Here is a 26,135-nt window from a genome sequence, read left to right as displayed (position 1 = left end):
CTACTTTTTGTCGAGATTCGAAAGACTGCTCAAGTTTTTTAGTCCCATGTTCTGATTCTTCCGCAAAAGCTCTCGCAGTGTGGAAGTAAAACATCTAACATCAGTCTGCCGGCAGAGTGCGAAAGAAAAGGAACCGTGGGAATGTCCGCCACGGTTTGCTCGCCGGGACTCGCCGCGCCGTCGTCCCTTACACCTACTATCACAGCACGCCTCGGACTGATCGCTGCTTCAAATACGATGCTGATTTTCGCCAACACTACTTCTTTGCTGACTGGGGATCGACGACGTATGAACTAAAACCAAAGCGGTGAAGGATCGACTTGCGGCTACGCACTGAAAATTTGAAATTTGAAAGAATAGTAAACAACTCGACCCACCACCGTTCGAGAGATACTGATGATATGACACCTCGCAAAGAGTCTGCTCTGGTCCAGAGCAGATGGATGACATGGTGCCAGCGGAAAATTCACGGGACTGACTAAATTCTGCACTAAAGGTAAAAAGCGTTTTGAGTGGCGACAGCGGGACTGGACCCACCCTCAGGAAGTAGCGCTGCCTGTTTACATTCTGTACACCATGCATAGGTGCATATAGAGACGCAGGTGACCCTCTCTAATTCTCCGAAGGATGTAGTGCTGATTTTCTTTGTATTCCAGGATGTTCCAGCCGTTGTTGTCCGACTCATCCACGACTAATGATCATTTTTTGTTCTTCAACTCTTTTAATTATTTCGCTGGATGGAGTACGGAACGTCCCTTCGCATTGTTATCTTTAGTTACCTGACGCAAAAACTGACAATCTAAAATCCTACATGTTTGGTCATCGAAATCCGCAGAATATTTGGGCTTGGACTTACTTCGTTATGCCTTTGTTGCCATTTCCCATATCGCGCGGAATCTTGGGGATTGGTATCGAATCTTGATATAGGGAGGACGCGTTATCGGTTGAGCTTGTTCATTAGGATGAGTAGGAGTGCGTGCATCGTCCATCCACGAAATGTTCTGTATCAAGGTGAATATGTTTTGTTTAGTAGCAATGCTGCTTCTATTGGTTCTGGATCACATTGAATATGGAGAAACTCGCAGTTGTCATTGGATGCCGGACATGTAATCAAACAAAACGTTGGGCGTGCCATTACGCGAATGTCATATCACCTGCGCTACTCAAATGGCTTCTTTCCGCAGCATGGAAAGATAGATTGACATTCTGAAAAGAGAAACCGGGTCAACGAATGAAATGTCTAATACAGAACTGTGTACGTACCGCATCTGTTCCTGTTCCGGAAAGACCGGGTATAGTGACATCCTTGTACAATGTGTTAGGCCAGTTTCCGGTTCGAAGAATAGTACACACCGTCTGTCCTGAGTCAGCCGCCCCATTCTCAGCGTCATGAGGAGAAAAGCGGATCATCTTTGGGTCAGCATAACGTTGTTTCCCGACCGACCACATGGAACTCTTGCGGGAGTTCAGCCTGGACGCAACTACGTGTCAATTTTAAAAAGGATCAAAGAGCTGTACTGACATCGCCAGCAGGGAATTTATGTACACTTGTCGCGAGCTTCAGCCAGGAAGAAAGCCTGAAGAAACTCAACCACTCACGCTTTGGTAGAACGAAGGTGCCAATTGCGAAGAAAATGAGAGTGTCGGGCCAGATAATGTACTGATAAGTTGAGCTGTAAGATTTAGAGAGCCACAATAATCTCGGGAAATGCTTGCCGAAATGAGAGTAAAAAGAGAGCATGTGCTACGTACGCACGTTTAGCTTACAGGGCAATGCATGTGTGAGAACCATACCTCGTCAACAGCCCGGATATCACAACGATCCGCATTAGTTTCACGATTGTTTTAGTAGTGCTATAAGCAGTCCGGACGAGATGAGGACATACAGAGAGCTTAAGATAGGAGACTAACCTGGAAATAGTAGTCATCTCGGTCTTTCCTTTGTGAAGGCAGAAGCACATCACGCCAGCAATGATGAAATCTGCTGCGGACATGGTAGAGAAAACCGTATATATGCATGGCTTCCGAGTATCAGATACTTCCGTCTATCTGAATCAAAGGTATATGGCCTACTCTGATGTTCGAAACACCCAAGAAGCTTGAGAGGGTATATCTAAGGGCGATATTAATTAAGGTCGACTGCAAAGACCCTCTGGGAGGCTTACGCATCATAAATCACATCTGATAAGCGGCATGTTCATGTTAGTATCCGGTCGTTATCAGAGAGGCGGTGCCTACAGAGTCCCGTGCCTTCGGAAGATAAAGATAAGTCGCTTGGCTCCCCTACTTTCAGGACAGAGAGGTCTCACCGAACGTAGCCGCGACAGGGATGAACTGGAGACCAAATATCGACGTTGAATGTATGTATCATGAAGAGGAAGAAACACTTACGATAAACTGCGGTAAGACCATTTTAAAACTACGGCTGACTATGAGAGCACGATACATCACAAGATCAGCCCAAGACCTGGAGAGATCTTAGAGAACGAAGACAAACGTTTCCATATTCTGACAGCATATAATCTGTGGTGTTGGTAGATGAGTTTCGCAAGTCATCAGTTACCCAGAGGAGACGCACGCTTGGACAGCAGAGTTAATCAATACCTACTGGCAGTTAAGCGCCGCTTGCCAAAAGCATAAAATGATCCTTACATTGATCAAAAGTTGCAGCTAATAGGGAGAGGCATAGCATCAAAAATCAGCGAGGCGAGGAAAGACCGTTACCGGAAAGCTCCTACAAGTGTCGTTAGACACGAAAAAAGTAACTTTGATAGACGTACCAAATGATCCTCGACAGCAGTGCGATATAATTTCCAAATAATTCGATAAGATAAAAATACAGCGCGTGGGTACTCAACGCAACGTGGAGCGTATCGAGTATCCTGAAAATCGTAACGTGTTAAGACACAGCATATATCTCCTCAGTTTGGGGGTAACATACCATAGTAAGGCGACCTTAACGGATTTTGTAAGGTATCAGAGGGAGAGAAATCGAATGCGAGGGGTTAGGATTCCGTACCGAGTAGCGAAATATCCACGGGTCGCCAGGATTTAGTTTGTAATAGACGACGGTCTGCAGAATGGTTATTCCATAACAGCTAGGGTGCGATGTAAGTATAAAGGTATATTCCAAAGGAAAGTACCCATACACTGCGGCTATTGTTGACCCAATGAAAAGCGCTCCAAGCGTCGTTGCCAGCTCGGAGGGAATATCAGATATCGGTATTGGTATCGAGGGAATCGATGACATTTCGAGCGCTAGTGCTGAGGGAATACAAAGTCACTTATATCCCTAACGCATGACGCACGGCATTTTGGAATCATGTTCGAAGAAGGCCTGTCACTGATTCTTGTGATTCCGTCAGAAAAAGAATCGGATCCATAATACTACTATGGACAGTTCCATGAGGTCGCCTTTGGCACAGGTTCAGCACTGGCGCTAGCACCTCAGTGACTGTCAGAATCAGTTGAGGAAACATAAGGAATGGATGCGAGAGAAAGCGGTGTGAGCAATGTTTTCAGCCCATTTCGGAAGATTCCGACATATTTCCCAGCGTCTCTGTTCTGGCGCCTCTGGCTGCAAGATGCCGGAAATCTCCTTGATCCACAACAGTCCCTTAGTTTGGGCCAGAACGTATGACACTCAAGGTATTTTGAGTCATGACCCTTAATATCTGCGCTAGAAGCTTGGTTCAGTCAAGGTGGTCAGTGATTGTATTTTTACACCATTGAGTTTTCATTAGCTTGTGACGCCTCGGAGCCTCCGAGGACTACAGTATCGTCGAGGATTCTTCAACAGTTCTTCTGACTGAGAAATAGATGCTGTTTCCCAGCCGGTACTGATGGTTACATCCTTGATCTTTCGTGTCACTGAGCATATAGCGGTATAGTGAGATTCTGTGTTTTACCACGAACGATGGTAGTATGGAGCGGAGAAACTGTCCACGGGACAGAACGAGATCAAAGATGTTACCTTTCACAGACATAGGGAGCCAGGAACTTCAAGGCCAGTGGCAGTAGTAGTGGGAACGCGAGGGCCCATGAACCATCGAGCCGCCCAACCTGGCCTTGATTGTCTTGCTACATCAAGAACTGCGATCACGATGGGCTGTTACAAAGGGCCTGCCGTCGGCCGCGCCGCTTGGCTGTGTCAAAATCCCCCTAGGCCCCCGGGCGATGATCTGCTCCGTTGCCGACGAGATGGGGGACGAAACAAACACGCTGCTGGTGCGAGATTACCCATTAACTTTCGGCGCAATGATTATCGTGAAATGTAATGGAACAGCCTTCGCCTCAAACCGACTATGGTCTAGGTTTCAAGAGGTAATAGAGGTCGAGAGAATTTGGATGAGAATTGCTGTTTCAGCAATGAGTCGGCAGGAATACATCGTCTCCGTATGACCACAAGCGCCAGTGGTCCAGGGGATAGTAATGCTGCTCCCGCTATGACCCGGAATCAGCCCGTATGGTACGCGATACAATGCTACGCAAATGTCGTATCAGTCATACCGCCAGTAGAATGAATTCCTTCCGTAACAGAGAGGGGTATGGTGAAATTCTGAAGGGAGTAATAGTGGTCAGTCAAATAGATATCGATGGTAGCATGCTATACGCGCCGTTTCTTTTGAATCAAACGCGCCGATACTCGAATCGTGAGGTGCGAATCTGAGTATCTTTTCGTCAACAGGATGTTCCTTAGTCCCAGACCACTCCGGTCTGTCGCGGGAATTGAGCCTGGGAAGAATTAGCATAAGAAAGGATGGTATGGCGGTATTCACATTGCGAGCAGGGAATTTATATAGACTGTTGATGAGAACTTAGTCTGAGACAAGCAAAAACAAGCTGAACACTAACGTTTTGGTAAAATGAGGTCGACCGCTACGAAGACCAGAGTTTCAGGCCATGCGATGTACTGTAAATAGGAATGAGATGGGGGAAAAGTCACGCATAGGACAGATGAAATCAATCACCGCCACGAGGATAAAAAGCGAACATGCGCTATGTATGCTTGTAATTAGCTTTCATGGCACTGAATAGATGAAATTGATACCTGGTCGCCAAGCCGGACATTACTACAAGCCGCGTTAATCCTACAATTACCTTGGTCGTGCTATAAATGGTCCATCAGACTCAAAAAGTCCATATAACACGAGATCAAGAACACGCCTGGAGAATCTAGTCATGGACCTGCCCTTATGCAGGTAGAAGCACATTACTCCAGCGATGATAAAATCGGCTCCTGCGACGGTAGAGAAAACCGTATAAATGGATACCTGCCAGCAATCAGAGACGCACTGACGTCCGACTCAGAAGCCGAGAACCTACCTTGATGGTCGAAATGTCCACAAAGCTTGATAGGGTGTACCTGACGGACGATAAAATCAATGTAGGAAACGGTGATAGCTTCCGAGGTGCTTACGTATCATAAATTACATCTAGCAAGCGTATTTTCAAGTGAGTTCAGTGCCGTATTTACAGAAGTCGCACTTACAGAGTCCTGCACCTGTAAGGAATTCAAGTCATTCAGCTCTTGCTTCTCTGGGTCAAAGAAATTTTACCCAACAAAATTGCGACAGGGACGAACTGAATGTAAAATGTCAACACCGAACTGTGTTTGAATGAGTATCATGACGAGGCGCCTACAATGAACCGTGGAAGGACCGTATGAAAGTGGCGGCCTACTGTGAGACGACGATAGTCAGGTTTCATTTGAAGAAGATTCCAAGGAAAACAAACGTTTCCATATTCTGACGGCGTATAATCTGTGGTACGGAGACCTGAGTCTTTTTGATTATCAGATAGAAGACCGAAGGTGACGCACACTTGGACACCAAAGATGATCAACATCTAGGCGACGGTCAGAGGCGGTTTGCTCGGAGGATATATTGAGACGCACATTGACCAAGAGCTGCAACTAGTGGGGATAGGAGATTCATACAACATAGATACATGAAACGAAGAAAGTATTTACCGGAAAGCTCCTGCAAGTGTGGTTAAAACTCGATGCATCCCAAGGTTCTGATTGACGCACCAAATGATCGTGAACAGGGACGGATATCTTCCAAAGGATTCGATAAGGTAGAAATAGAGTGCATGGGTACTCAAGGCAACATGAAGCGTATCGAGTATCCTGTAGCGTCAAGATACACCTTCACATATGTCCCAAACTTTCTAGTCACGCACCATAGAAGGACGATCTGTATACACGGATGAGAGAGGTCGAACGCGAGAGTTTAGGATCCCGTACCGCATATCGAAAGAGCCACGGATCGTTAAGATTTTGCTTATAATAAATGACCGTCTGCAAAATTGTTATTCCATAGAAGCTAGAGTGCAGTGTGAGCGTCAAAGTAGGTACCCAAGCAAAGCGCACATACACTGCAGCTATGGTCGCCCCGATATATATCGCTCCAAGCATTGCGCCGATGTTCACGCTAGAGGGAGTATCCTCTGTCCGTATCAGGGTAAGCGGCGGCATTGGGGGTACCAACATGGAGGGGTGTCCCTTCATTTATAGCCTAATGCATGGCATCCAGAATTTTGGAACCATATTGAAGAAGGCTTGCATTGCATTGATTCCAATTGATTTGGTCAAATAGGGAAAAGGTCTAGATCTACATCCTACGAGGTATTTGTAACGGGTGGGACAGATATCCGGTCGGAGGCACGTTCTGCCACAGTCAAGATGAGTGAAGGTATTTGTATGCGCGAAGTTAGGAAAGGAACTGAAATCATACGAACACATGCAGCTGGTTTCGAACAAAATGTATATCCGTCCGCGGGGTTAAGCTGGTCGTGATCAACATGGTTCCGTCATACGCGTACATCCTTGAGCGCAAATTGAAAAGGGAAATACATTGCCAATGGAGCCGAACTCTGGACAATAAAGTACTTGCCTATGGAGTATGACCATGAGGATCGCACGACCATAACGGACAGTTCTTGCTAATGTGAATGTGACAGTTCATTTCGGATGAGCTCTACGATAAGGTTTATTATACCTATCAATGCTGTCTAGACATTTCGGTACCGCTTAAACGACCTGTGGACAGTTTGGATCCTGTATTGCGAGTCAGCAGAGGATCTTTGACTTTTATGTCAGAACGGGTGATCGTACCACTCCCATTTTGTCCGGGGTACAGTTTCTCCTTGTTTTCACATCGGCTCGTCCAGCCGGAGGTTCTGATACAGCGCAACTGAGGGTAGAGGTGAGAAAGATAAAACGATAACTAAGGTGAACGCACCTCTCTACCATAACAACAGCGTCTACGAGGCAAATGACGATCATTACCCTTCCGTTCAAAGAAGCTTGTTACGTGCCTCAATCCATGGATCTACTGTTGCGGTTCTTGAGGGAGGAAAGTCCCTGGAAGCCCGTGCGGCATCTCTGCAGAGCCAGTAACTCATTATCACGCCGTTCGTCCAGGTTGCCCTTACTATAAAGAATCACGAGAGAAAGACGGCTTTCAATGACCTGCACACCTAGTACCCTCCGCGGGCATTCGGTCCCAAGATGATACTGTCCTTTCTCTAAGGGTGTGATCAGCATGTCATGACTTGCACAGTCAAGTATGGCGACAGACCTTATACTCACGCGCACTGAGTAACGCGACACGCCGAAGGGAATTCGAAGTCGACGAAAACGTCGCAGACTCTATGTACTCACTTCCTTGATAATTTAGTCTTGCAAATTTCAATGGTATATGATGAAGCGTTTTTTAACAATTGAGAAATACAGTGCTTCGATGTACCCTTCTGTGCGATCTATAGCTGAGAAAGAGTACCATGAGCGTGAGGATGGGCTTATGTAGCAAGAATAGCGCACCTATTAAGTATCGCGTTCCTAGTGCCCTTTCAGGTGCCATTACATATTATGTACCCGTATATATGCGCGCCGTTTCGATGCTGTCGCTGGTGCATTCATTAGCATGCCTCTTGGATCAGGAGAAACACACGCACTCAAGGATATATTCGATGGTTATCTAAGCCATCTAAAAGGCCGCGAGAGAAAAACTGCCGGCAAAGAGCTATCATCGGTCACGCGATACTTGACGTCGCCAACTTGAACATGAGAGCAAGAACATCGTAGTGAGCTGCTGAAGCGATGCCATTGGCTTTGACAAACATCTGAACCATTGCCGCCTCAGGTCGCCGTATACGCATTAGCGCGTTCTTGCAAGTTTGTTGCTTAGCTCGCCATCCTACGGCATCTGACAGGGTATATGTAAAAGATATTGATGCGCTGTGGTCAGCTAGAAGTCATTGCGGCTGTCGTCAATATTAGAACATCCTTCCGGCTCCGAGAGGAAGATAACGCACTGGTTTGGAGTCTTCACCGCTGCAACCTATGGAAATCCCAGTCACGGATTTTCTGTCACTACCAACATCTTTCAGCTGTTCACCATCATTTATTTTTGTTGTTACATATGCTGACGACTAAATATGTTCAGCAACGAGCGGCCGTGTGCGGAGAGCATTTGAGATGATGGTGGATGTAAATTATCCTGTTTTCCCACGATCCGTTTCGGAGCCGGTACTCTTCCGAGCAGTTCGGCCGATTCGGACCGAAACTTCAAGCTGTATTTACTGTGTTCACTCTTGCCAAAAATATGTACTGCTCTTATTATAAATATGTGCTACTGAACACACCTTTCAAGCCATGACTGGTTTCCTGTACTCTGTTATTCCGCAGCTAACATAGCACTAGGCTAGCTGGAAATCGAAGCGAATATTTATTCACTTGTGACTGCCATGCGACTATATTGTTCCTACAGAAGTACATGACAGCAATCGATAGCAGGAGAACAAGAACAGTTAGACGACTCAAAAAATCAAAATTTCCAAAAATTTTCAGGCATTTTGAAGGCATGCATTCTCATATATCTCTAGGAGCCATTTTCCAGCAAGAGGATTTTTCTCCTGCGAGAAAGTCGGAGTGGAATCATCTGGAGATACGGCATATTCACAGACCTTATTCTCGCATGTAGGAGAATTGATCGGATCTCTGGCCAGACGAATACGGAGAGGGCAGAGAGGCACATCTAAGCCCAATTGTTCCAGAGTTCTGGAAATGTGCGGAACCATGACAGCCATGCTGAACAATCCATACAATAATGCAGCATGCATGCTTGTCAGTGTCGCTATGCAAAGAGAACTAGCGCGTACAACTTGAAGGATTAATAGCTCACCTTCCTAAATACGCCGCTAGATCTTTTACGTCGGTTTGTTCAAAGTTATAATCCTAGGTTCGGTGGTCTTCACAAAAATATTCTGCTGAAGTACACAATATTTTGGCATCAATGATAAGAGAATGCAAAAAATGACTTACTACACTTCCTCATTACAAACGTCTGGGTGGTCGTACTCGATGCTATGAATGTGGATACCATCGGCTCAGCTGCACATCCTCCCCATAGGATCCGCATGAAATATGTCCTGGGACTAACACGCTCTGTGAAGGAGACCATGGCCTACGGGCATAGGCTTCAAGCAGCTTTTCCAGAAACGACAGCGTAGCAGAACTCACCTGAAAAAACTATTCGTAACTGTCTTCCGTGAGGGTGATGTGAAAATGAAGAAGGCCTCTGAGTCCTCCCTCCTTCGCCCACCACCCGATGAATGCCCCCAGATTGTCGTGTCCTTGTCGATATTTATCACGGCGTCACCGTTCACGGTGCCTGCGAGGCATAATGCGTCGATGCATGAGCATCAAATGAGAATTCTGTGAGTGGGAAGACTGACGAATATTTCTGGTTCATCGTTTGTACTCTCACAATTTAGATCCCTCGGTCCCGCCACCATCCGACCACGGTACGAAATCTCCCCAAGATAGCTCGGTGGCGCGCGCACGAGCTCGCAGAGTCGTAGGTTGAGACTTGGGCGCGTCTCCAGCCTATCTTGGCCAAGTCGCGACGTGGGGTTCAGCTTTGTCCTGGCCAAGTGGTTGGCCAAGGTTCCTCGATGGATCATACCAGAATTATTAATTATTATCCGCACCATAGTAGACATTCTGACGCTTCATTGGTACTGTCAGTCTTATCAGCAATACTCTTGCTGAATCTCGCCCAAAGCTTCTGACGTCCGCTTTACCTATCACCCTGTACAAACCCCATAATGAAAAAAGGGCTTGGCAATCTATTCCGAGTTCTCCGAGTTCCGGTGTCGTTATTGGCAGCGTGGGTTACTTCTCTCACTGAGACTTAGCAGCGCATAAGCCTCGTATAAGAGAGAAACAACTAGGCGGCACGCCTAGGCCTATTTTTATCTTCCAAAAAATTCTCCTACTATCTATCGTCAGCTTTTATTGGCGCTTCTTGAATTTAAAGTTGAATACCACGCATGCATGATCTCCGGTATTCGCTATCGCCGTCGGTTTTGAATGCTAGCTGAACCGACATGTCAAGACGGATTTGAGAATGTAAATGTCAACATACTCAATGCAGTCCAAATGACATCATTCATCATCACGTGCACCTCTGCGCCTGTCCGAGCCGGAGCCTCGACCATCTACAGAACCAACTTGAGCTTGATTATCATTGTCAAGGAATAACGCTGCCTCATATTTCTTTCTTTCTGTCTTAGGGCACCTCGCGGTTTTCCAAGTGGTACTCTGACGAAGAAAACGTTCTCAAAGTTCTATCCTTTCTCGCGACATCATCGTTGACTTTTCAAAGCTAGCGCTGACAATCAACCTCAACTCATGGAAATGTCCTGCCGCGGATTTATGGTGGCGAAAGCAGACTGCGAGACCCGGCACTTGACTCTTAGACAGACTGCATGCTCTCTTCCTTGGTCTCAACAGCTTTCGGGTACACTGTTGACTAGGTTTCTTCTGTGCGAGCCGGTTCCTAGGTCTTAACCCGAGGAGGTAGCCAGATATACCGAGCTGTTCATTCAGCAAGCTTGGGAACGCGTTATATCTAGAATGGTCTAGCTCGAATGAATGCATCGTACGTACAACAAAACGATATGGCTTCACACGTGGATTTAGGACGAGTCTTTAGTTGCTGGCTTAGTGCGTCCCTACGAAGTCATACTTATCTTACACCAAAACCGGTCATAGGCTATGACTCGTTAATTAACCGCAGCAAAGTTTTTCCAGTGGAACTTATGAACCCGGAACCGGACCTTACAAAGCCGCCTTCGTCGGTATATGCCTCTTTCCCTCCGGTGACTCGAGACGCGTCCGTGAGGCCAGTTGCTCCTGCAACAACCGGATCATTTCCCCTCCTGTCCATGGAATGATGTCGCTAATCCGGTGCAATACTCTCTGCGGAGCCTACGGCGCTTCCCACACAGGCTCTACACACCGACACGAGGCACAATGACACATGAAAATATCTCACGACGACGCGCCTTCACTCAAGATTTTCTCCGGATCTAAATCATGATCCCGTTCTCTGGGTCGAGATATCATTCGGGTCCTTGATAGTCTGCCAAGATTATCACTCATGTACATGTGTGAGCGATGCGTTATGGGCGAGTGTCATTGGACAATCACGTCCCAGTGTTCATTTCACGTTCTGTTTCTGGAACGAGCAGGACATATGAGTTCCACAGTCTGCCAAAGTTGTCACTCATGTGTGAGCAATGTGTTATAGGCGATGTGTGATTGGACGAACCCTCGTCTCGTTCTGTTTGAGGCGAGTATCCGATCCTCTTCCAAAATTATCACTCATGCGCAAGCGGTTTGTTATAGGCGATATGTTATTGGACAAGCGCGTTTTCTTTTCACAACTTGTTTCTGGAATGGCGGATGCGGATATGGAGCTATGTTTTATCGGACAATCCTTTCCCGATTTTCTTTTCACATTCCGTTTCTGGAATGACGGAGGTGGGCGTTAAGCAAGCCATCGTAGGCGAGGTGTTATTGGATAAGTTCGTCTTGGCATCCCTTTTATATTCTATCTCTGGTATGTGAGAGGCATATAAAAGGTGGGCAGGATATGTCTTTACAGCAGTAGTCAACACTACATGGCTTTTGCACCCCTCCTAGCTGTTCTCTTCCTTCTCGCTGTTGTACGCCAGTCCGACGGTATTGCTCAGCGTTCTTATATTTGTAATGACGCTAATACCGTTTAACCAGCTGCCCTCACGAAACGAGTGGCATGCGCCGATGGTGTCCACACCGCCACCAATGAGGCCTGTTGCGCCTTATTCCCCGTTGTAGCAGATCTCCAAGAGAATCTGTTTGACGGCGGAGAGTGTGGAGAGGAGGTTGGTATTCTTCTCAGTCTTCAACGACCATTCGCTGATTATGGGCGATACCGTTTCTAGGTACACGAGTCGCTTCGTTTGACCTTCCACGATGCAATCGGGTTTTCCTTCGCTAAAGGGTTTCCTTTATCTCGAGTTTTAAAGTTGATATACCCTGATGTTTTGGACAGCGGCGGTGGTGCTGATGGATCTATCGTCACCTTCTCCGACATTGAGACGGCCTTCCACGCAAACAATGGAATCGGTACGGTCATAATGATTATAGTTCCTTGAGCCCAATATTCACGGATTTTCCATCTAGATGGAATTGTGGAAGTACAGAGGCCTTTTATCAGCACGCACAACATGACTGCGGGAGACTTGTACGATATTTAATACATCTCTGACTCTAACGTTCTTAGAATTTTCTCAGTATCCAGTTGGCTGGTGCAGTTGGAGTGTCCAATTGTCCGGGTGCTCCGCAATTGACCTTCTTATTGGGACGTCCCGAGGCCACTGCCCCCTCGCCAGATCTACTCGTCCCGGAGCCTTTTGATACGGTGACATCCATTATTGCGAGGTTTGCTGATGCAGGGTTTACGTCATCTGAAATCATTGCTCTTCTGTCTTCGTGCGGCACTGTTTCCTTCTACTTTTGTGACAAATTCGTTTGACAGTTCGCTCTAGGCATTCTGTCGCTGGTGCTGACCACGTAGACCCGACGGTAGCATTCATTCATTTGTATATTGTCTTCTTTTGCTCAAAGATCTTTGCAGATTCCGGGGTTTGTACCTTATGCCTCCCTTGGTTTTTCCCTGATTTGCATTCTTTAGCACTCCCTTTGACTCAACTCCGTCACTCTTCGACACTCAATTTTTCGTAGAAGTCCAATTACGGGGAACCGCCTTCCCCGGGTACACGCTCCTTGTTTCTCTCTGGCAGGCTAGTCGTTGACAGATGTTTGAACAGGACCGGCGGTAATCAGGGTGAAGCTGAGTCTCCATTGGCTGGAGAGATACGAATTCAATCAGATGAGATGGTGAGTGGTGGCGGTGTGTCATATACCATTGATGGCTCATTGCGATTACCAGTTGGCTCGAGGTTCGTCCATATTTTGACAGATGTTTGAACCCAACTGCAGCTTTCTACAGATTCTAGGACGTCCTGCGACTGGCAATCTTTCGCCAGTATGTACCATCGCATTTCTCAACAAGGTCAATATTAACGACAATTGTCGCAGATAATCAAGCAAAGATGCAGACAGATTTCAAGGCCGCTATGTTGAAGCTTTCTACCCTCGGACAAGACGTGTCTAAGATGGTGGATTGCACCGAGGTAATCCCCATCCCTCTGGCAGCTGCTGCGAAAGCCGCACACTTGCCTGCTGGATTGGATATGAGTGACATTGAACAGGCGGTAAGGCGTTTTGACATCTTCACGAACAGATTTTCATTGTCTGTTAGTGTGCTACTGCCCCGTTCCCCACTCTCACGGCAGATCCTGGCCCTGTCACCAGTGTTGCTCCAGTGTAAGAGACTCTCAAATCTCAAATCGTGTTGTTGTATACTGATTTCTTTCTCTTACATAGCCCACCATCCTAAACAACTTCTACAATGATCATTTTCATTTGTCAACTTGATATGCAGAATCGTGCTCCAGAAATTTTGTACCCAATGTGTTTGTACTGTTTCCTTTTTTGGTCCTCCTGTGTCAATATGTCTTGACAATTCATCGTATGAACTTCCTAAGTGTGCACCTCGAAATTTCTCGAATGGATTGAACGGTTCTCTCACGTGAATCGCCTCCTCATTCAAGTGGCTTATGAAAGCGAATACCGGGTAGTGGTGTTACTTTCACTGCTCCAACTGGTACCGGATGCAGAAAAAATAGAAGTCATATTGGGATGGATTGAAGACTGGGAGTCAAACTAAGCGATGCGGGAGAATTACTATGCCGCCACACAAAAGTCATATTACTCGTACTACTCGAAGGGCTTCATTCCGTTGTGGGGAGAAGTAGAGTGATATTCTAAATAGAAGGTTCAGGTCAATGGAATGAGAATCATGGAACATTGCATGTACCATCTCTGCTTAGGCCACAGAGGGATCGGATATGGTGATATTCTCAAAGGAAGTCTCAGTTGGCCAGTCCCGGTCGCGGAAAATATTGTACGTACCGTCTGTCCTGAATCAGTCGCTCCACTCCCAGTGGCAGGAGAGACAAAACGTATTGTCTTTTCGTCAGAGTGACATTCTTTGTTGTCCATAGAACTCTTTCGCGAGTTGAGCCTGGTAACAGGAGTTAACAAAGTTAAAATACAAAGGATAGTGGGGCTGGACTCACATGGCGAGAAGAGAGTTAATATAGACTGTCAGGAACATCTGAGTACCGGGAGCAGACGAAGAAGACCTAAATACTGACGCCTTGGTAAAATGAAGTTGATTGCTACGAAAATAAGAGTATTTGGCCAGGCGATGTACTGCAAACCGGGATCAGGTTGGGAAAGAACATGTGATGAAAGGTATTAATTACCGCCACGAGAGTAAAAAGGGAGCATGCACTAAGTCCACTGGCGATTAGTTGGCAATGCATTGCATAATTGCGAGATCCTTACCTCGTCGCCAGTCCAGATATAACTACAAGTCGCATCAGCCTCATAATCACCTTGGTAGTACTATAGAAGCTCCCTCAGACCACGAACAAGTAGATATAAGTATGTTAGTAGCATGAAATACCTACCTAGAGACACCGGCCATTGACCTGCCCTTGTGCAGATAGAAGCACATCGCGCCAGCGATGACAAAATCCGCTGCAGAAATGGTGGAGAAATTCAGATATATGGATACCTGCTAGGGCTGAGATCCTTGCGCAATCCGAATCAAGGGTGGAAACCCTACCCTAATAGTCGAAATATCCAGAAAACTAGTCAGGGTGTATCTGACAATGTAATTAACGAAGGAAGCAGCGATGATTCTCAGAGTACTTACGTTTCGTACATGACATCTGAAAGGCGCACTCGAGTCAATGCTGCACTGTAACTACAGAAGCAAGACTTACATAGTCCTGCGCCTGCGACAAATTTAAGTTGCGTTGCTCTTCCTTGTAGATAAGGTAAATCTCACCAAATGTAGCTGCAACAGCGACGAACTGAGCATCAAACATAAATTAATTTTGCATAGGTATTGCGAAGAGGAAGAAACACTTACAATAAAACGTGGAAGGACCACGTGAAAATGACTGCCAACTATAAGAACATTATAGTCAAGGTTCATTTGAGTGAGCTTTAAGGAATGAAGACAAACGTTTCCATATCCTAAAAGCATATAATCTGTGGTACTGGCGACTTAGTCTTTCCAAAGGTCGGAAATAAATAAGACACACGCTTGAACACCAGGGATAATCAACATCTACAGAAAAGTTAAGTATAGGTTCCAAAAGGATAAATCGATACGCGCATTTATCAAGAGCTGCAGCTAACGGGTGGCTATGGATTCATGCGTATAAACGTAGCGAAGAAAGAACGTTACCGAAAAGCTCCTGCAATTGACGTCAGAATTCGATGATCCCCAAGGCTTGATTAACGATTGACGTACCAAACAATTGTGAGCAGGGCGAGATAGTTTCCAAATGATTCAATAACATAGAAATAAAGTGCATGGGTTGTCAAGGCGACATGAAGCGTATCGAATATCCTTATTGTGTTAATATTCAATTCAGCCTGGTATATGTCCCCAGCTCTAAGGCGACCTACCATAGTAAGGCGACCTGTATACATTTCAGAATTTATGAGACAAATTCGATTAGAAATGTACCGCATATCGAAAGATCCATTGATCGTTAGGATATTGTTTGTAATAGGCCACGGTCTGTAGAATGGTGATTCCATAGAACCTAGAGCATCGATTGAGCATAAAAAATGGATTCCAAACGCAGATCTACGAACACTGAAGCTATAATACACCCGACAAGAACTGCCCCGAGGGTTGTTCCCAGCCTTGAGCGTAGATCAAATATCGGTATCGGGGTAGGTGGAGACGACATTTGGGGCGCCAGTATCGAGGCTGGGAACAAAAGGACACTTATATTCCGATGTACAGCAGACAGCATTTTTGAATCACCTTCGAAGAAGGCCTTCATTGGCTCCGTCCAATCGGACCATGGTATACCGAAGGCAATTCAAAAATAACGTGCGGCGACACCCGGGTCGGCGACATGGCTTATCCTAGGTTTGATGCGGACGACTGAGGGCTTTGGTACGCACGAGTTGAGATCGCGCGAGCAAGTGCGTCTGCTTTGATACTAGGACGGACCTGTGAATGATTGGGACCTGTCCTATGAGCCGCTAGAGGTTCAACCTTGAGGGGTGGGCTCTGATCGATGCTAATATCACAAGCGGGAAACCCACGCGATGCATGAATCCTGTTCAGCTTCATCGATAAAAACCGTTATTTGTTATCATGAGGTCGCAAACTTTGTGGCATCGGGAATGTTGATCATTGCCTTCATGCGCCAAATACGTGTATTACAGTATCTCTTCGATTGGCGATCCTCGATTCGGAATTGACATGAAAAGCAATCCTTTCAAGGTATTGTAGGCAGTCGTCCAAGGAGTAAACATTTTTATTTGTCTGCCAGGCAAAACTCCAACATACTTAGCAGCATTGTGGACGTATGTTTGCACCCCGTAAGAATGCATTGGAACATACTACACGTAGGCGGAGGCTTATCTGCACGCCGCGGAGAATTCAGGTCTTGAATAGTCAGGCATTGTAGTCAGGCCTTAGTTCGTTCCTTGAAAAAGACGGTAACTAAATCAAGATGCCACAAGTTTCTGATACAGAAAAGATATACTTGCACACTTAGGTTGCCGCGGCGACATCGTGCCACGTATTCTTAACCAATATCTCATAGGCTGGCGTTGTTCCCCTTCATCGCAATGATTACGAAGCACTCAGCGTTTAGGCCAGGGTAGCTCGACCTGGCATACAAAATGCATATCCACCGTTTCCGCGACATAAAAAGCATAAACAGCGCCGTGTGCTTCCGAGAACAATGCTAAAGCCATCGGCTTGGACAATGCTCTGAGCCTCGATCTTGCTTGACTGCGTATTGTCGACGTAGTACACTGTCACCATGTTCTCGGTGTTGCGGTCGCGTGGGGAAAGGTATGGTTACTCAAACTTTGCGATGATTACGACTTCGTGAATGGTGACTAACGTTTGAGGTAAGTATCGCTCTGAGGTGGACGCTCGAGCAGCAACGTATTGCGGAGGTATGTCGATGAGGATTTATCAGTTAACTCCCCATGGGAATATGATATACACTCGAAGTTTCTGGGAACAACGATATATGACTTCTACATAAGTACACAATGCTCTTTGCATTGACCGACAGCAAGAAAACAGCGAAAACAGAGATGCAGACTTTCCAACGTACTCACGGGCACTCGTTCTCATCTACCTCGATGAACCAGCTTCCAACGATACCGTTTTTCCCCTACGAGAAAGTCAGAATGGGTTCTCTGCGCTACATAACGTGCTGACGTACCCTACTCTCACAGGTATCAGGATGATCAAATCTTTTCCAGGCGAATTCGGAAGGGGTAGAGAAGCACATCTCAGCCCAGTTGTCCCAGGGCTCTTGATGATTGAACATCTGTGCTTCAACGCGCTAGAATGATAACGTCAGTTCAACACCGAACAACAAACACAAGGTCGCGGCGTACCCGTTTGTGAGAACCATAGCAGTCCTGTTTGACGGTAATGAGCGCGTGGACGGATTAACAGTCTAGATACTTACCTTCTTTTGATGATTACCCCACCAAGTCTTGCATGTCGGTTCATTGGACCTGACAGTCCAATATCCGATTGTCTTCACAACTCCATCCTATGGAAGATAACAAGTTAGTACATGTAAAGAGGAGACGCCGAAGAGAAACCTACCACCAGCTCCTGGGTACAAAGTTCCGGATGATCATACGTGATGCCATGGATATCGATGCTTGTCTTCATGCACCAATTCTGTGCATCTTCCCCCGCTGGTGCATTCAGCAGCTCCGCATGATACATCCTCTTCTCGTATCCCAAGCATCGCTTCTCTGCCGTCAGATCCCACCAGACCAGTCTGGCACGCTTCCTACGCTGTTCATCGGCTTGGATTGCTTCTTCTTTAGCTCGGACAGCTTGCTCTCTATATTCCACAGCAATCGTCCTAGTCCGAATTGCCCTTTCTTCACTCTCCCTCTCCACCTTCCACCTGCGATCCTCTTCCTCGTGCGCCAATCGCCTCTTCCTGTCTTCCTGCTGCTGTGCTAGCTTCCTCCGCATATCCTCATCCTTGATTCTTTTCGCTCGTTCCACGTCCTCGCGACGACGCATCCGGTCTTGGACATCCGTGCGGTTGGTGTTGGTGTAGTCGCTGAAGAGGTGGAAGGCAAGCAGTGCCACGACGAAGATGAATGTCAGGCTTTGGAGCCTACGCGAACGCTTGCCAGAAGTACTTTCTGGCTTCAGCGAGGTACGCTCGTTGATAGAGCCTACAAAATAGTATACTGATAAGCGCCAGGAAAAGGAAATGAGCATATTCAGCACCTGGTTCTTCATTCGGAATGCTATGGTAGCTTGGCGGTGGAGGAGACCATACCCTGGCAGCCCTGTAGTAGTATAATGTAAGAACGACGATAGAAACGATGACGTGGGAGAAACTCACCTGGAAGGATGGTACATACTTAGCACTTGTGGGAGTATGATGGTGAGAAGAGAAGGTGTCGGAGTTGAATCTGGGCATCTTTATATTCTCACGTGCGGCGCTTAGCTGGCTCGTTACGGAAGTCAGGCGCCTATCTCAGTAGCATAACGATCCTCGTTGCTCACCTTTTTCCCGGTTGACAAGAACCTTCTGTAATATTAGTCCAACGAATAACCAGTACCAACATTTGAAATCGCCGGGACTCGAGAGATTTTGCGGCGGCGCACCTGTTTCGGGTATCGGGCCGTGAAGGATAGCGAGTGGCGTATTATAATCCATGACGCGTTCTGACCATCATGCGGAAATCCCCCGCCTGTGCACGGGCCTCCCGACGACTGTAAAAGGGCACCCTCCATCCCTTCGTCTCTCCTTTCCTTTATTTGTCCACCATCATCGTCCCTTCCATTCGGCAAACGCACCCGCGTCTCTGAAGCTGGAGGATGTCCATCGCGTCGAAGGAAAACGTGGCTCTTGTTTGTCGGGCACCCCATCATCACCGCGATTCCGAGCTACAACACCTCGATGTATGCGCGTTTTATAGGGCTCCATGCGAGCGACAAGTTGTCATCATCCGACCGTCAACAATCTCTGGTTCAAATTCATCATACCACCCCCCAGTCCAGCTATCGAAGCCTCGACGTAGACTCGCAGAACTGGACGCCGACCGACTCAATGTATAGGCGGGATATTTGATACATCATACCAACCTAACGCTGTATTAGTGGTCACCAATACGCTCTCCCGACCTATCGAAAAAGGAACCGCACCAGAAATACTAGCGTCCGCGTCGCCAATGAATCTTCCAGAATAGAAAAGAGGAGGAATTGGGTACGTGGATGTCACATGTCATCTTTGACGCTCTAGTGCCTCATCAGTATCCTCATCTTCATGTGTAGGGATTCGCAGAACCGGATCCATAGTTCCTGGCATCGCCTCTGTTAGGCCCGACACCCAATCCGAGTCGATGCCCACGCCGTCATGCCCCATAAATCGTCGTTGATATTCTCGTTCATGTCATTTTGGTGCTTCTTCGGCACGAGCAACCTCATTAGGCATGACTGCAACTCTCGGATATAGTCCTTGCTTGTGCACGTCCTTGCTACCATCTCGCCTAACTTGACGACAATCAGTGTCATGGCTAGCACACGTCTTCGAATCCTGCATTGTCATATGCTCCAAGAACCCGAATTCATTTCGGTTAACATCTATGTCACTGGCGCGGAGTCGGCCTCCAAACTAGACCGTACTAGCCTTGATGGAAGGGCGACTGCAGCATATATGCCAGTATACGCCTCATGAAGTAGAGCAGGAACAATCCGAAACAGACGACTGGCAAGCTCCGCGATTTGCAAATTCCGGCAAATCCCGGACTTCACACGCTCCCAGCTTCCCATCCACTTTCATGTTGATTGTCAGGATTTACACCTTTACTTGTATAGCTCGCACCATGCAGCTGCAGGTGCTGAATGAACCTTAAAAGACCGGAGATACTGACTGCATTGTCCACCTTTTAACTGTGCATTTACTCACGGACTTGGAGTCAGTGATGCCTTATGAACATGCACAGAATTCGATGGTAGCACTTTCATTCGCCATCGACGTACGAAGCAGATAGATTCATATTATTATCCTTAACCACCTTCACACAATACCCAGGTATGTGTGTCATCGTTAAATATTTTCCTGATACCCTCAAGCCTCCGTTGATTAGAAATAGGTTATGATGGTGATACGATGAGCAGGTACTCTCCCCAGCCGCTTAAGAACGCATACCACCTCAGTCCACTATTCCACTTGTGTTGTGCTGCACAATAACGACAAGAGACGCGAAATCTGGCATGATGTTATCTTCATTCCTCCGCGTTTCGTCGAGGTTTGGAGTGGGATCCATCGGTGGTCTACATTGTTTATTCCGACAATGGGAATCTCCATCGGCACCTGCGCGTCGGTCAGCTCGCAATGCCGTCTGTTATTCTCTGTTGTCTATTCCCTCTACTCCTGTGTAACATGTCATTTGAACGCTTTCCAGTCAACGACGGGAACATGTCTCATTAGAAAGGCGGGAAACTTTCGGTGATGAAGTTCTGGAAGCAATTCTCTAAAACGTCTTCCTGAAGGAGTCCATGACCCTCTCGAGACGACCAAGAGCGGCTTCTTCTGCCAAAGGTCGTGCGCCTATCGGTACCCCTTCTCCTCGCCGTCGAATTGATTGGAATTGGCCCTAGGCACGGAACAACCAGTCGCATAATGAAACAAGGCACCGAAACACGTCGCGCTGTGTTTTCATTTAGCGCTCTCTAGCACGTTATATGACGTTATACTTCACGACATTGGATGGCTGGTTGTTGATAATCGAGACTATTTTCGCCAGTGTACCAGATCGTCTAGGAGCAATCTCCGATGCGCATCAATCGGTGGTAAGGGCGCCGGATAGGTCTGAGCCAGGCCCATCATCCTAGTTGCTCGCTAGGTGTACCTAAAAATGACGTAGTCATTACATTTCCGCAGGCCATTGCCAGACGGCAAAGGCTCGGGAAATGAGGAAGCATACAAGGACCCACTGCGCAGTATTGCAGTGTCGCGCGACTTCCCCGCAGCCTTTCTGGGTGTTCCAGGAATTAAAGGCAATCACTTGATTGGACATAACAGCTTAATTTGCTGAGCACTAAGTAGTTCGATTCTCTCGTACTGCCTGCCTATCCCACTGTTACAGTACAAGTCAGGATTTGGAAATGATTCCTACCCAGAACCCTGAACAACATGTACAAAATTCTTGTGCGTGGTGTTTCCATTCCACCGTCGCACTCGAACTTTCGAGGGTCCCGATCATTGACCAGATATGACATAAATGAAGGCTCGTGGCGATTTCAGATATTTCCGAATCAAAGAACGACGAGGCGTGTTTATTTAATAGAGAGGTTGTTGATGCTCGTCTCACAAATACAGCTCATATAGTAAAGATTCCCGCCGCGTCCTGCCTAAAATGTACCCCGAGAAGGCCCGGGGTACCGCCAACGAAGGTGAAGGTAGGCGTCTCATGTTTTGATGTTAAGTAACAATACTGATGACATGCGACCGTCTACAGAGTCGCTGGTCAGGAAATATGCAAGCGAATGCGGCCATTTCCGTGGTCCGGCAAGGTTCATCCTTGCATTTTCCCATCGAGTAGGTTCATCACCCGGCTACCTCATGTTGCAATGCACGACTTTAGTTTCGTTCTATGTCCCTAATCCATTGTTGACGACCTTGCGGATAGTTAATAGCGAGAGCCGGTGGGAGAAGCCGTGATGCCCAATCAAAGCTTTGGTCTTGGATTTCCGATCAGGCGGAAAACACTCCACAGTTCCTTGAACTCGGTGCCGTCCTTGGACCTCTAACAAAATTTCTGCGTCCCTGGACAATTTTATGTTTTACAAGGTTACAGCTTCCCGATACTACTATGTCCCCCTGGAAACAGACAGCAGCTTTAGCAGAGCTTGTAAATGAATTCAAGTGAGTAATCGGTTGTTACCCAAAGGATAACAGATTGTTGATGCTTCGCTGCTCAGTGACGATGCAGGTTAATGACTCTATTACTCACTTCCCAAAGGCCTAGTGATCCCGACATTGACCGCATGCGCAACCCAGGGAAACAGCGTCGCCTATGATACACCGATTTCCTCGGCATTTAGCAGAAGGAATGAATGTTCAGCTCCATAAATTAGTATTTCCCCCCCCCCCTTGCCCAATGGGTATGCCCGAGATTTACCTTAGCGGTCGGTATATAAGCACTGTGGACCACGCGTATGTTTATCTCTCCCTGCCATTAATGATATCAGTCAACACTACTCCCAGGTGCGTATTTCCCATATTCCCGTCCACCGCTGCCTTCTGAGTTGGTGATCACCAGCACGATCATGATATCTTCATGGATCAATCTCGTTCTGTACACCGCTGAAGTCCTGTTGTTCATATATTACGACATTTCTCGTAGACCCCGGCACTTTTATCGCTACGGTCCAATGGTTGCCTTGATAATCGACACAGCTGCTACGGCGGTAATTTGTGCAGAGGCCTATCTCGTGAATATTATTTTGTGTAGTACTCGAGTTCAGTCTATTGACTTGTTTCCAGACACTTGTTGACCATCAAGGTGAGGCACTTACCGCGTAGATACAGCTGCCCCTTGAATAACAGCTTAAATTTAGACAGTCAATTATGGACTGTCCCTTTCGTTATTATCCTCACCGTCGTTTCAGCTTTGTTGGAGCAAAGTTTCCTAATTTATCGGTTTCGAACACTGTAAGTCCTATTTAATTCTAATACACGACGATCTTAAGTGCATTCTTTTTCATAGAACCAACGGGGTCATCATAACAGCTATACTCTGCGTGCTAGTTTTCACGCATGTACACCTTCTACTCAGCGTATCTCTACTTTTCCTAATAAAACTTCCAGGCGGCGGTTGCGCTTATCAGTACCGTATACTCATTTTCTCACTCGGATGCCGACCCGATTGGCCCAAACACTCTGGGGTGGATAAGCGTAGGGTAAACATACCTATTATGACATCTTCCCTGTACTCAATGTCCTCCTGTTTAGAGTTTCTTACATTCTCAGTGCTTTGGCGGACGTCGCCATCTCGAGCGCACTGGTTCGTTCCTTGGGTCAGTTCAAAATTGGTTCCCCGGTGACTAAGAGGTCAGTGGTAAGAACATGATCCTGATACCAGTAGTAACGCTCAGCATATCAATTAGTCTTATAAGACAGGCGTCTGTGAAGACGATGGCCTGGGGATTCATCTCCGCGATGACAACCTTAACGGTGCTTATTCTATTATATGTCACTCCGTCGGGTACGCTGTTGCATTAGTTTGTCTCTTACACTTGATATATACTGTTGGATAGCTTCGACGGCAGTTTTCCTGTGTTCAGGTCGGGTGTATAGTCTCACCGTCTTAATTCACATGGCACTCTGTATCCTGAAGAGCGAGCCGCCACCAAATTTCAGCCTAAATTTTCCGCCTAGTACTATCGAACGGACAACCTGTTTTACGTGTGGGTTCATTTTTGATAGCCTTCCATGAACATGCTCATTGACGGATGCTCCAAATCATTGTAGGTTCAAGCATGATCAGAAAGTCTCAATCTGTCGACGCCGTACGTTATGTAGACCATTATACCTGCAGCGCTCACTGGTCATGAAATAGACATGTTCCTCAACCGACCGGCCAGAAGCCCAGGACTCATGCCCAGAAGCCTTGTTCTCAGCTGGCACCCACGCATAACTCATCTGTTGTCTGAAGTTTAGAGTTAATATACATACGTTTTAGGCCGGATATTATTTTAATATGTTCTTGCGAGTCGAGTCTCAACGTCAGCTAAGCGTATGCCCGCAAGTGCTCTCATCGAGGCGGGTACAGAGGTAAAGATCCGCTTTTACTTGTTCTTGAGATCACCTGTGCAAGATATCGTTAATGCGTTAATCTTCGGCAGGAAAGTCAGTGTTAATTCACAGAACCTCAACAAATAGCACAAACCACGGAAAATATCTCTTCAGCCGTTGCTGAGGACACTCTCCGTTCCAGTTTTCCTCATTTCCTAGAGAAAGACTAGGCAGTCCAGGCTGTTGAACGACGAATGAAGCCGACACAGAACCATAAGCAGCACCTGCATTGAAATCAGCTGCGACTTTCCGGAAATTCAGAACATCGTACCAATAAAGACGTCATCCCCCGCCATAGCCATGCCAGCACAGAGACCTCCAAGAAAACTATTCCCGGCGCCCGTTGTCTCACGAACGTTCACCTTCGCCTCTTCTGCCGTCCAATACGGCGGGAGCCAACGCGAGGTGCATGTACCTAACATGGGATTTTTGTTCGTTATAAAGCATCCACGAGCACCCGCACGGACGACAATAGTCTTTGAGCCAAATTCCGTGTACACGGATACAAGGGATTCGATATTGCCTCCGTTCGTGGCGGACGAACGGCCCTCTTGGAGGAATAATTCAAGTTCCTCATGGTTGGGCGAGAACACATCAATCAGAGGGAGTACGGATTTGAGAGTCACAAGATTGGCGGGGTTACAGTTAATAGGAAGGGGCTCATAAACAATTTTTGGTCGCGGTTCCGAAAGGATCGCCAAAGAAGTAGAGAGGTCTTCGGGTGAGCAGCAGAAGTGTAGATATCTAGTTGATTGAGCATTGAGGGAGGCAACTGTCAAGAGTGGACGGGGGTTAAGGTAGCGGAAACTGGCACGCGCGTCAATTTCGTAGAATGGAAGTGGAATCACGTAAAGTACCTTCGAGTTCCTGCTCCATACACAATCTCCGTTTCGAGCATCGATTCCTTCGATTTCTCATCCCATATCCACATTTCTTCACCAAACTGGTCTAGTTCCTTAAGGAACTTCTGAGGTACACTCGACCTGGAGCAGCCGGTGGATAGCCCGATCGTTTCTGGCGGTATCCACACGCGTGCACCAACAGCTGCGTATAGCCCACCGCCGCCGAGATGACTTTCGGTTACATCAGAGTGGTGGATATTATCGATGAGAATTGTACCGATAGTGGCGAGAGTAAGAGAAGCCATGCCAAGATCGCTGTCCGTCCGTCGTTATCGTGTGCAGGCGATAGGCCGCGGCCGAGGTTCGCCGTTCATACGACTCTTCCCCTAATAATTCGGGCTGCTTTCTGAAAGTTGTGTAGGGGCGGAAATTTTTCGCGTATGATATTTAAAGCGCATTACGGGCATTACGATCCATGTCGAATCCACCGCACGAGCCTCGCGTTTTCGACATGGATGTGGTTCAGATCAAACTATAAAATTTTCCGTTCTTGATGATGGTGGGCATTCCGCAGGGCCTATCGCGTGAATGAACATTGTACTTTATCGTAACATTTGTTCCAGATTGCTCGAGAGACGCAAAGTTTGTGGATCAATCACGTTGATGCTTTGCGGAGCCTGGAACACACATCAGACGAACATCCGCTGTAGGTTGCTTCTGGGAAAGACTCACCTTGCATCGTAAGAAAGCGTGTCCTCGTCGGTATGCATCGAACAAAATGGCAATATCCGACCATCAAGGACCAGAATCACATACTTGTTCGATCCGTATCCTGCGGACTGGTCCCGGGCCGACCAGTTCCGCTTCCTGATTTCATCTAAGGAGATATCAACACAAGCCCACCGAGGGACTTGAGATCATCAAAGG

The 26,135-nt window shown here is 47.0% G+C and overlaps 8 protein-coding genes across 8 annotated transcripts; 2 read left to right on the top strand and 6 right to left on the bottom strand.

Annotated features, from left to right (window-relative positions):
- Positions 1-656: 656 nt before the first annotated feature.
- Positions 657-3,496, bottom strand: EV420DRAFT_1549932 (uncharacterized protein). The gene is made up of 22 exons (XM_060473435.1): positions 3,150-3,496; positions 3,020-3,098; positions 2,942-2,955; positions 2,781-2,882; positions 2,725-2,734; positions 2,653-2,670; positions 2,579-2,604; positions 2,498-2,523; positions 2,392-2,429; positions 2,310-2,334; positions 2,239-2,250; positions 2,166-2,181; positions 2,074-2,113; positions 1,912-2,021; positions 1,795-1,854; positions 1,717-1,744; positions 1,600-1,660; positions 1,523-1,547; positions 1,354-1,471; positions 1,264-1,305; positions 857-1,206; positions 657-799 (listed from the first exon to the last, which is right to left on the bottom strand). Exons 1-21 carry the CDS (start codon positions 3,248-3,250, stop codon positions 1,135-1,137), a joined length of 1,023 nt encoding a protein of 340 aa, XP_060329597.1. The 5' UTR covers positions 3,251-3,496; the 3' UTR covers positions 657-799; positions 857-1,134.
- A 1,600-nt stretch (positions 3,497-5,096) lies between these two features.
- EV420DRAFT_1689898 (uncharacterized protein) lies at positions 5,097-6,493 on the bottom strand (the record flags this gene model as incomplete). Its single annotated transcript, XM_060479330.1, has 13 exons — positions 5,097-5,273; positions 5,326-5,365; positions 5,420-5,435; positions 5,492-5,503; positions 5,559-5,608; positions 5,644-5,678; positions 5,737-5,847; positions 5,897-5,914; positions 5,972-5,981; positions 6,032-6,130; positions 6,184-6,197; positions 6,248-6,326; positions 6,378-6,493. The coding sequence occupies 13 exons, from the start codon at positions 6,491-6,493 to the stop codon at positions 5,097-5,099; spliced, it is 777 nt and encodes a 258-aa protein (XP_060329596.1).
- A 2,357-nt stretch (positions 6,494-8,850) lies between these two features.
- On the bottom strand, positions 8,851-10,008 carry EV420DRAFT_1480756 (uncharacterized protein; the record flags this gene model as incomplete). Its single annotated transcript, XM_060469702.1, has 6 exons — positions 8,851-8,919; positions 8,971-9,094; positions 9,189-9,210; positions 9,329-9,435; positions 9,527-9,677; positions 9,774-10,008. 6 exons carry the CDS (start codon positions 10,006-10,008, stop codon positions 8,851-8,853), a joined length of 708 nt encoding a protein of 235 aa, XP_060329595.1.
- A 1,965-nt stretch (positions 10,009-11,973) lies between these two features.
- Positions 11,974-13,796, top strand: EV420DRAFT_1644031 (manganese peroxidase 1 precursor; the record flags this gene model as incomplete). Its single annotated transcript, XM_060477582.1, has 14 exons — positions 11,974-12,034; positions 12,086-12,216; positions 12,277-12,460; positions 12,518-12,578; positions 12,629-12,826; positions 12,883-12,919; positions 12,972-12,979; positions 13,029-13,109; positions 13,165-13,234; positions 13,287-13,296; positions 13,347-13,382; positions 13,436-13,611; positions 13,659-13,723; positions 13,784-13,796. 14 exons carry the CDS (start codon positions 11,974-11,976, stop codon positions 13,794-13,796), a joined length of 1,131 nt encoding a protein of 376 aa, XP_060329594.1.
- Positions 13,797-13,947: 151 nt separating this feature from the next.
- On the bottom strand, positions 13,948-16,355 carry EV420DRAFT_1549887 (uncharacterized protein). The gene is made up of 22 exons (XM_060473434.1): positions 16,314-16,355; positions 16,139-16,256; positions 16,008-16,086; positions 15,947-15,960; positions 15,789-15,887; positions 15,723-15,732; positions 15,651-15,668; positions 15,577-15,602; positions 15,498-15,523; positions 15,402-15,439; positions 15,318-15,342; positions 15,253-15,264; positions 15,183-15,198; positions 15,093-15,132; positions 14,935-15,041; positions 14,810-14,869; positions 14,728-14,755; positions 14,617-14,674; positions 14,539-14,563; positions 14,372-14,483; positions 14,277-14,318; positions 13,948-14,223 (listed from the first exon to the last, which is right to left on the bottom strand). The coding sequence occupies exons 1-21, from the start codon at positions 16,330-16,332 to the stop codon at positions 14,286-14,288; spliced, it is 963 nt and encodes a 320-aa protein (XP_060329593.1). The 5' UTR covers positions 16,333-16,355; the 3' UTR covers positions 13,948-14,223; positions 14,277-14,285.
- A 1,021-nt stretch (positions 16,356-17,376) lies between these two features.
- Positions 17,377-18,979, bottom strand: EV420DRAFT_1765017 (uncharacterized protein). Its single transcript, XM_060480805.1, has 7 exons — positions 18,904-18,979; positions 18,786-18,847; positions 18,138-18,730; positions 17,995-18,081; positions 17,921-17,944; positions 17,743-17,865; positions 17,377-17,691 (listed from the first exon to the last, which is right to left on the bottom strand). The coding sequence occupies exons 1-7, from the start codon at positions 18,918-18,920 to the stop codon at positions 17,632-17,634; spliced, it is 966 nt and encodes a 321-aa protein (XP_060329592.1). The 5' UTR covers positions 18,921-18,979; the 3' UTR covers positions 17,377-17,631.
- Positions 18,980-22,380: 3,401 nt separating this feature from the next.
- Positions 22,381-24,591, top strand: EV420DRAFT_516499 (uncharacterized protein). Its single transcript, XM_060482437.1, has 12 exons — positions 22,381-22,434; positions 22,491-22,776; positions 22,832-23,003; positions 23,056-23,074; positions 23,130-23,223; positions 23,279-23,330; positions 23,380-23,471; positions 23,524-23,622; positions 23,679-23,776; positions 23,829-23,978; positions 24,043-24,080; positions 24,131-24,591. Exons 2-12 carry the CDS (start codon positions 22,586-22,588, stop codon positions 24,206-24,208), a joined length of 1,083 nt encoding a protein of 360 aa, XP_060329591.1. The 5' UTR covers positions 22,381-22,434; positions 22,491-22,585; the 3' UTR covers positions 24,209-24,591.
- Positions 24,139-25,654, bottom strand: EV420DRAFT_516625 (Ribokinase-like protein). The gene is made up of 5 exons (XM_060482438.1): positions 25,224-25,654; positions 24,638-25,173; positions 24,461-24,590; positions 24,247-24,407; positions 24,139-24,191 (listed from the first exon to the last, which is right to left on the bottom strand). Coding segments are annotated over exons 1-4 (957 nt in total). The 5' UTR covers positions 25,514-25,654; the 3' UTR covers positions 24,139-24,191; positions 24,247-24,406.
- Positions 25,655-26,135: the final 481 nt, after the last annotated feature.

The sequence above is a fragment of the Desarmillaria tabescens genome (assembly GCF_030435595.1).
Source record: "Desarmillaria tabescens strain CCBAS 213 chromosome Unknown EV420scaffold_22, whole genome shotgun sequence".
NCBI classification, from domain to species: domain Eukaryota; kingdom Fungi; phylum Basidiomycota; class Agaricomycetes; order Agaricales; family Physalacriaceae; genus Desarmillaria; species Desarmillaria tabescens.
This window is presented reverse-complemented; position numbering and strand designations above follow the sequence as displayed.